The 9,033-nt window shown below is 37.3% G+C and overlaps 1 protein-coding gene across 2 annotated transcripts; it reads right to left on the minus strand.

Annotated features, from left to right (window-relative positions):
* Window positions 1–470: 470 nt before the first annotated feature.
* On the minus strand, window positions 471–8,712 carry LOC100814949 (trafficking protein particle complex subunit 11). Of its 2 annotated transcripts, XM_003547837.5 has the most exons (8): window positions 8,117–8,712; window positions 7,678–7,854; window positions 7,467–7,590; window positions 6,985–7,065; window positions 6,201–6,542; window positions 3,546–3,712; window positions 2,638–3,464; window positions 471–2,193 (listed from the first exon to the last, which is right to left on the minus strand). In XM_003547837.5, exons 1-8 carry the CDS (start codon window positions 8,473–8,475, stop codon window positions 707–709), a joined length of 3,564 nt encoding a protein of 1,187 aa, XP_003547885.1. In that variant the 5' UTR covers window positions 8,476–8,712; the 3' UTR covers window positions 471–706. The 2 variants fall into 2 exon arrangements, with proteins under 2 accessions (XP_003547885.1, XP_006599255.1); XM_006599192.3 differs by lacking the exons at window positions 7,678–7,854; window positions 8,117–8,712 and having other exon boundaries at window positions 6,985–7,049.
* Between the last annotated feature and the right edge of the window lie 321 nt (window positions 8,713–9,033).

Below are 9,033 nucleotides of genomic sequence, written 5' to 3' on the forward strand. Positions count from 1 at the left end.
TTGTTCTATCACTATTTTCTGTTTACTAAATTTGGACAATTGAAAGTATTATTTTAATATCAAGTATAATTTGCTAATGTACTAAAACTGAAAAATAAGTGAGATATATGTTAGCAAATATTTGCAAAGTGTCAGTATTCTGCCTTAATATCTATAATGTGCAAATATTAAATAAGAGAACATGTTTCGTACTTCACTAGCTACATTAAACATGGATACCAGCAACAAACTCTCTTAACATTCCTTCAAACATACTCTAATATTGGAATTTATTAAAAATTATAAAATCACCACTCGTTAAATAAGATATAGAGCCACAAAAGTTTGTAATTTTCAATAAAACAATAAATTTCAGTTAATAATAAAGAATGTATTAAAAAAAAAGGCGTTAGAAAGTATGTTGTCAGGATTTGTCAACCACTAAGGCAAATATTTGCATAGTGCTTTAAAAAAATCCAGCACCAAAAACATTTAAAGCAAAATCAATTAGAATATTATACAATGGAAAGTGTATTTCTGTATAGCTAATGAAAGAACATGATATACTAACCCAGTCAATGATAAACTAGTAAAAAGGAAACCAACACAGATCATGTATGCAGCCTTTTCATCTAAAATATGCAGTTCACCCCAACCCGAAACTTGGAGGAACGAGGGTTACAAGGAACGGGAAAAAATTGAATAGGAATTAAGGGTTTACAAGGATCTATTCATTAGCAACTGACTCCACCCTAGAGTTAGTTGAGACTGTAGCCTTGAAATGAGGCTTGGAAGGGAAAACAAAAACAGAATTTGAAGAATTTGAAGGCTGATATGCTGCTGAATATCTCACTGAAGTCATGGACAATTTAGGTAACTGTTGCATGCCTGAGACAAGTGGTACAAGTTTGTAGCTGAGAATGTGCTCAGATTTTGGAAGAACATATATTGTGTCATTATGATACCCGGACAATACAAAACTCTGTGCGTCCGCAAGTGAGTATTTGATTTCTTGCAGTAATTGCGTTTGGTTTGAAATTCTAATATTATACGTGAAGGGGTCGCCCACTACGGCATAAGGGGGACATTCAAAACTCACAATCATTGGAGGTAACTCCACGTTCACATCCGGCAGCTTTTGTTTAGTCACAACCCAAGGCAATGTTGAAGTAGAAGCAGATTGCTCTTCAACCCCAAGGTCTCTCCTCCAACTCAAACACATGGTTCCCAGTTTGAGCTTGGAAATGTTCATATCAGAACTGACTGAGAATACCTTCTTGAATTCTTCCCCAGGAACAAGAAGTGAGGGGTTTGAAAGCTCCTTAGTTCCATGTTGAATAGAGCACGTCCTTTCAGCATCATCCTCTACTTCTATGGAAATGGATTTTATCCTCAATGGCAACTCGGTGCAGTTCTTTGCACTAACAATGAGCACATTTTTTTGATTCAAGGGCAGTGATTCTGGCTGATCAGACTCGGATGCTTGCTTGTTCTTAGAGAGTAACAATGGATCTCGTCTGAAAGGCATCAAATAATGGTGGTTAAGAAGAATAGCAGTGTGCCCTTCAATTTGCAAATTCTTGTGAACATGGACTGTCTGTGCATTTAATTCATTACTAAATGGAGTATAACCCAAAGATACATAAAGCATAATAGGTTTAGGTCGGTGCCACTTGATTTCTAATTTGCATGACCAGGAAGCTCCATTTTTAAGAATGGGAACGGAAATTAATCCAAATGATTGCTGTATTTTCTTTATCTTGTCAGAATCCAATTGAGAATCATCTTCTCCTTCTGGTCCAGATATACCAAGCAACTGGACATGATGACTATCCAGAGCATATGGCTCAGAGTCTCTTGGGCTAAACAAGCCACCCCCCTTCACATCCACAAGATTGATCTTCAATTCACCTGAGTAGACATCATGTCCTTTGGAGACCAATGTTACAGGTACCAAGAAAACTTCTCCCACTAGCGCAGGACCAGCGGCACCAAGATGCAGATCCACCTGTGAGTCTGGTTCTTCAACTTGGGTGGACTTCTGACCAGATAACACAAGTATTGGATCTTTTATTGGAACAGTTTGTACACGATCCTCCAATGCCCAAAGAGGTAAACTATCCAGTGAAGCAGGGCTTTCAGCTCTGCAGCAGATTGCCAAGTGTGATCCAATTTTTGCAATAACAGATAAGCATTCAAGTTTTCCACTTTGATCTGGAAAATCATATAATAAACCCAAATCACAATCGACATAAGATAGCTACAGTGGAAGCAATACTTCCAATGGTAATAGATATGTATATGCATGTGTCAAGGTGGAAATTAAACAAGTTAGGCATAAACCACACTATTCTACTAGAGTACCATGGATAATGGACAGATCCTGTTGAAAGAGTAGTCTGATAAATCCATTTCAATTTTGAAAGACATATAGCATTCTTTTGCATGATTTATATATGAAAAATCATCCTATTGTTAGCCCCAGAGAGCATCATAAACAACAGAAATTAAGGATCACAAGATATTGGGGTAGGGGGTATCAGATAGTATTGAATGTTTGAAATGTAACATGCCTAGGTTATTTGCTTATAAAAACATTTGAGGGTGCATTGAATGAACTTGACAGCTAAATAGGAAAGTGAAGAGTATCTGACTTACCAGATTGGATGTCATAGGTCAACCTTAGCCATTTGTTTGATTCAAGTGAAAGAGAAGGTTCCGTCTCGGTTCGATGTTGTTGAATTCCATTACTAACTTTTACTGACTGAGGTTTTTGGGCATTTGTAATGAAGAAATTACAATTAGATTGGTTGAACTGGATTTCTAATCGATCAATCTCAACAGTAAGGGGTAACTGCGAAAGAAGTGATACTGTAATCAAAGTTGATGCCCCAGGCTTGATTGTCTGTTCATGGAAAGCAACTGATGCAAGCATCACCAACCTAAGAGGACTGACAAGATCAACCTCAAGCTGAAGTGATTCATCTCCCGTGATCTTAAGATTACTGGGGTGTTCATTTGTTGCCTTTCCTGAAGCTCCACGGACAAGCTCAAAAACCTCATTCTGTACAATTTCTCTTTGCAGTAGATTTACAGGACCGGCTGGACCAGTGTCTCTCCGGACACCAGTATCAGATGATATTGGCAGCGCAGCCATTTCAAGGGAATACTCAACAAAATCTTTAATAGTACCATTTTTCCTAGAGCATTCACGCAAGTAACCCAAGACATCCCATAATAAAGTTACCCATCCCTCTTTTCTGTATAGGCTAGCTATACTATCAAAAGTCTTTTTTGCATTACTGATATCACCTTCACCGAAATATTCTTTAGACATCTGGAATGCACAAAAAGAGCTCATCCTCTGAATTTTCATACTGCTGTAGGATTCATAAGCTTTTTTAAGAAGAGCAATAATTTCAAGTGAATCTCGGAACCTTTTTCCTTCAGAAATGGCATAGTGGATGTATTCTTCATCAGTGAGACTGCAAATTAAATGAAAATAATGATTTAAAAGTTGATAAATATCAAAATGTGAACTTGTTTACCACTCAATTATGACTTACGGTAGCATATCAACATTATCTCCTTGCTCGAGTAATTGGGCAAATTGACCCACATAGACTGAAGGAACTACTGAATCAGCAACATTATCAATCTGATCGGAAGTTTCTGACATTGAGATTGCAAGTTCCAGTGCTGATCTCTTCTCACTCAAGTAGTGAGCTGCTAACTGTTTCAGAGATGAATGCAGTTACCCATGGAAGTTTATAGAAAAAACACGTAAACTGATTCACAAAACAACTTTGCATGCACATTCAGATAAGGATAAACTATTAGATTTTGATAGAAGCACACAAAAGCACGTTGCAAACATATAAATATGTGGCGGCATATGTTACCAGTGCAGGAAAAGACACAACACAGTACAGCATCACATTACAAGTAATGAAGGCTATCAAACTACTGATTTGAAGGTTGATAAGCCAATTGCAATAACGATTCCCAATACAAAGAAATAAAATAAAGATAAAGATAAATGGTGAAGACAAGGCTATTAGGCTAATAGCTAAGATGGACAGAAAAGAAATTGGTGTAGATAGTGTAACAGGGAGGGAAGGAAATAAATTTAAGGAAAAAGGAAGGGGTAAAATGCAATTTTCCTTCTCTTGTTTTGATGTTTAAATTAGAAATGGATAGGAAACACATAGTTAAAAAAAAAGATTAATTATAATCCACTTTATAGTTTATCTTTTTGTTATAAACAAATATTGCAGTTCTACAATGACAACAAAATTTAGAAATATTTAAAAGGCTATAACAGTACCACAGTTTCTCCACCAACATCTCCAAATTGGAGGGGAACTCAAAAAATAAGTGTTGATTATTTTGGAGTATTAGTTATAATATGATCCATGATTTCCCTTCCCCTTATTTTGGGTGGGTTTCATGACAACATTTCCTTGCTCTCCCATATTTTCCAGCCAAACATAACCATAATGTTCATTAACATTAAACTAGAACCAAGCAATAGTAAAATAAACAAATGGCAGCATTGATAGAGATCTAAATAACAGTGAGAAACATACCAAAAAGCATGTTAAGTCATAACTATGGCATATCTAAGATCATCTGATTCACCAAAAATCACCTAGAAGATCTGTTGAATCAGAGAAATTGATGAAGGTTTCAAATTCATGTGAATGAAAGTAGACTCAAGGAGGTAGGCACTAGGCATGCAGAATAAGAGAAGCTCAAGCTAAGATGATTCTCTGTCAAGATAAGCCCAGAATCAACGAGATTAACTAAGATTGAAGCACAAATGACAAATGATTGTTTGGAAACTCATGATAGTTAATCTCTAAATGATCTAACACCAGGATTAAAAAGGCCGACCAAGTGCATGAGGCTCACACCAAGTGGGGTCTGGGGAGGGTAGATGTATGCAGACTTACCACAGCAAAAAGAGGAGCTGTTTCCTAGATTTGAACCTGTGAACTCCAAGTCACAACAAAGTAGCAACCTTACTATTGTGTTAAGCTTGCAGTTATCATCATTTGAGAATAAAAAATCAAAACAGTATGATTAAACAATGTAGTTAGATAAATGTTTCAACTAGGGTTTTTAAAATCAGACTAGACCGGCTGGTTCAACTAGTTAGATGACCTGTCCGGAGACTCTAAAAAACTAGAGCATTTCAGAACTGGTCAAGAACCGATCAAAACAGTATAAAACTGGCCAAAACCGGTGTTGAACCGGCATAAAAAACCGGGGTTGAACCGGTCTTTAAATTTTTTTTTGTTTTTTAAATTTTATTTATTTAATCAAAATATTTTTAAGATAAATAAAATTACATTAAATATTTCACATAAGTATCAACTATTAATAGTTTTTATCTTATAAAACATATAATTTAGTCATGTAAACTAATTTATAATTGTTTTAGATCCTAATTTTTTAATTATATATTATCTTATTACTTAAAAGATTATATAACATTAAAAAATATAAAACCGGTTCAACAATGGTTGAACCATTGAGCCTTGAACCAGTTCTTTCATCAGTTCAATCACCAGTCTGGTTTTAAAAACATTGGTTACAACCCATGACTTGGCAGTTTATTTCCTAGTTGGCAATGCTGCCATGTAAAAAGTCAGGTACCATTATTAAAAGCTACAAAACATTGAGGAAAAAGGATTGGCATTCTAAAGTAAATGTAAATGACAAATAAGTGCAGCAAAGGTTAGACTGTCATAGTGGAGAGGGAATGAATTAAGAGAAAGTAGGATATAGCAGGTACTAAGAATATTGTAAAAACTTGCTTAAGGTGATTTGGCCATGTAGGGAGAAGAAACAAAGGCTGTAATGAGAAAAGTGGAATAAATATGAAGATATTTCAATTAAAAAGAGAGGGAAGACTGCAAAATAACTGTTGAGGATGTTCCACATTAATTAAGAACAAAGACTTGAAGAATCCGTCTCCTTTGATCTTATGGGGATGAGTTATCCAGTCTTAGTGTTGGACTACCTGCAAATGTTGAGTCCTACAAACTTTACGCTTTAAAAGTCAATCTTGGGCATGAGGGGTGTGCTAAGATGTCTTGCATTGATTAGAAATATGGCCAGAAGAATGCCTCCCTATAAGGGTGGAGATCTAACAAAAGTGGTAGTCATTTCCCTTTCTCAACATACAGAGTATAATACAAGTAAAAAGTGCTCACTTGGTAGTAATAAGCAGAATAATATTCCCACTCAGACAGAGGCTTGGATGGATTGCCTAGGACAATAGGTGAAACGCCTTGAGTTATTTTTGAACTTGTCTCCAACAATTCACCGAATACCAAAAACTGCCTACTCATCCACTCCCAGTGAAGAAATATTCCATCTGGTGCACCAACAAGCCTTTTATATGCATTCATGTGCTGGCGAAACCACGTCACTGCTTCTGTAACCTTCCCACTGTGCAGTAACATGGTTGATATTTTGAAATGCAATTGTTCAGATATGGATTTTATCTCAACTAAGCGTTGTACTGCTGGCAACCTTGTTGTCACCCCAACAATCTGTATATAACAAAAAGAAAACGTACATTACAAAACTTTTTTGGATACAGATCTAGTAACCACACAAACATGTAAAAGATAGCACAGATGCAACTTTATCCACTCATTGTGGAAATCATAGGAGAGACAATATAAGATTTTTCAATTCCAATACAAATGAAAGAAAATTCAAGTAGAATATGTTAAGCATATGAACAACTGTAAAATCAGTTGCAACAGATGCACTTGGAGGATGTGAAAATTTGCTACTTACAAGGCTGACTTAAAAGAGCAAAATATTAGGAACAATGATGAGTTTTCTTTTATTAGTTAACCCAACCAATAGCTGGAGGGAAGGCATACAACAACAATAATAGCATTTTCACTCTAGGGATATATCATGAATGGTGAAACAAAATTAAAAAAAAAAAAAAAAACACAAACTAATAGCAGCCACACGCACCTCTCGCAGTGTATGATAGGCCTCCTCATAAAATTTCATTGCTTCAGTCCAATCACTTCGGAATTCTGCATATACAGCAACCTAGCAATTCATGGCATCTAAATAAATAATGTACAATTTTTATTTTGATAAAAACATAAACAACACAAACTCAGACAAGTTCCCGAACAACAAAGGGTACAAGAAAGTCAAAAAAGAAAAAAGAAAACATCCGCTATCATAGAGCATGATCAGTATAGTTCCAGTCTCCACTACAATTTTTTTTTTTTCATACAAAAACTGATACTTCTAAACATGGTTATAAAAAATGGTTAGTGATCGCAATTTAGGCACAACTTCAACGTTTAGACTAACCACGGCCGCAATTGCTGCCCTATCGGCTGCATTTGCTCGCAATTTCCCAGTGTCAAGTTAAGATAGCAATTTAAAACCTTGCTTATAAACATAAAACACAACCGTAGCAGGGAAGAAATTATTCATACTTTGAAGCAGTAGCGAACAATCAACTCAACCGAGCTAACATTCTTCTTCTCTACCCGCTGCTTAATCCTCCTCCCTTCTTCTCTATAATACGTGCCGGCCAATTCAGAAAACGTACTCGCTAGCCTGCAAAAACGACAGTGTCGTTGATAATGGAGAGAAAATTAACACAATAAAATAGCGAAAAAAAGAGAGCGGGTGCAATGTGCATGCCTGTGAAGAGACTGTTTGAGATCCGAAGTGTCGTTCGGGTTCAAAACGACGACGTGTTTGGCATCCACTTCCGCTCGCTTCCGCAAGGCAATCATTCTATCTTCGCTGATCTCATCCGCATTGTTCTGAACGACGACAACCACCGCGAACTTGATGTTCCTCCCGCGAATCACAGTCCTGAAAACGGAACAAGAGAAAACGAAGTGAATCTTTCACTCATAATTGGTTGCAACCAAAAAGTTGTTAGTGCTGGTTCGAGACTCGAATCCTTAACAAAGGCCGGGCCTGGCTTAGAGTTCGAGTCACAACTGGAAGTACCACTTTGACCCAAAATAGGCAGATTCGGTGGGAAGGGATTAGTTGGGTGAAAGAGAAGTTAGTCTAAAACGAATCTCTGGTCTCTGACAAAAAAAAAAAGTGAAGAGGAGAGAGAGGGTACTTGATGGAATCGAGATCGGAGCAGACTTGGAGCCACTGGGCGGGGTCGCCGAGGAGGTGGTGGGAGGGGAAGAGGGCGGCGAGGACGGAGGGGAGTTTGGTGCGGTGTTTGAGCAGCCAATCGCGTTTGAGGATGCCGGCGACGATGGGGGAGGGTGAGGTGGCAGTTGTTGAATCGGTGGAGTCAGTGCTTTTCTTGTTGAAGAGGTGGATTTTGGAGAAGTCGGGGAGGGCGAGGGTGTTGATGGGAGGCTGCGCCGACATGAGGTGGGTGGAGATCAGAGTGTGGAGCTCCGGGCACCCCACCAGGGACGCTAGCGTCACCGGCGGAGTGCGCAACTCTTCCGGGTACTCTTCCATCGGATCGGATCGGATCGGATCTCTAACTCACCAGCAACAAGAGCTGCTGTGTGTATGGGTGCGTCCGTGTGCTATTCACTTGCGAATTGAGATTTCCACTGCTCTTTAGGCTGCCTTCCCGTGATAACTGATAACACAACAGCTCATATGCACCCTTCGTTGGTTGCCGTTGATGATACTAACAAATGGACGCAAGACCAACATGGACACAATGATATCAAGGGGCATTTTACAAGTGAGTTTTTTCATACTCCAAAAAATATATTTATGAGAAAGTCTATTCCTTGGGAATGTGTAAAGACTCCTATAAAATATATAACTAAATTTTTTTCATCATTTGGAAAAGTTAGATTGCTATCTCCTTGTTGGAAATATTGTTAGATAAGTGACCTCCGTATCTTCAAAAGGAAAAGTTGAATTAAGATAAAAAAAATTTCCAAATTAAAATTTTAACTCTCTTTTGGATTAAAAAATACACCCTTAATATGAATTAATTAAAAAACAATTCAAAATAAACTTCTTCAAAGCAAAAGATAAACTGTAATAAATTAAAAAAGT

Source organism: Glycine max, chromosome 16 (assembly GCF_000004515.6).
Source record: "Glycine max cultivar Williams 82 chromosome 16, Glycine_max_v4.0, whole genome shotgun sequence".
Taxonomy (NCBI): domain Eukaryota; kingdom Viridiplantae; phylum Streptophyta; class Magnoliopsida; order Fabales; family Fabaceae; genus Glycine; species Glycine max.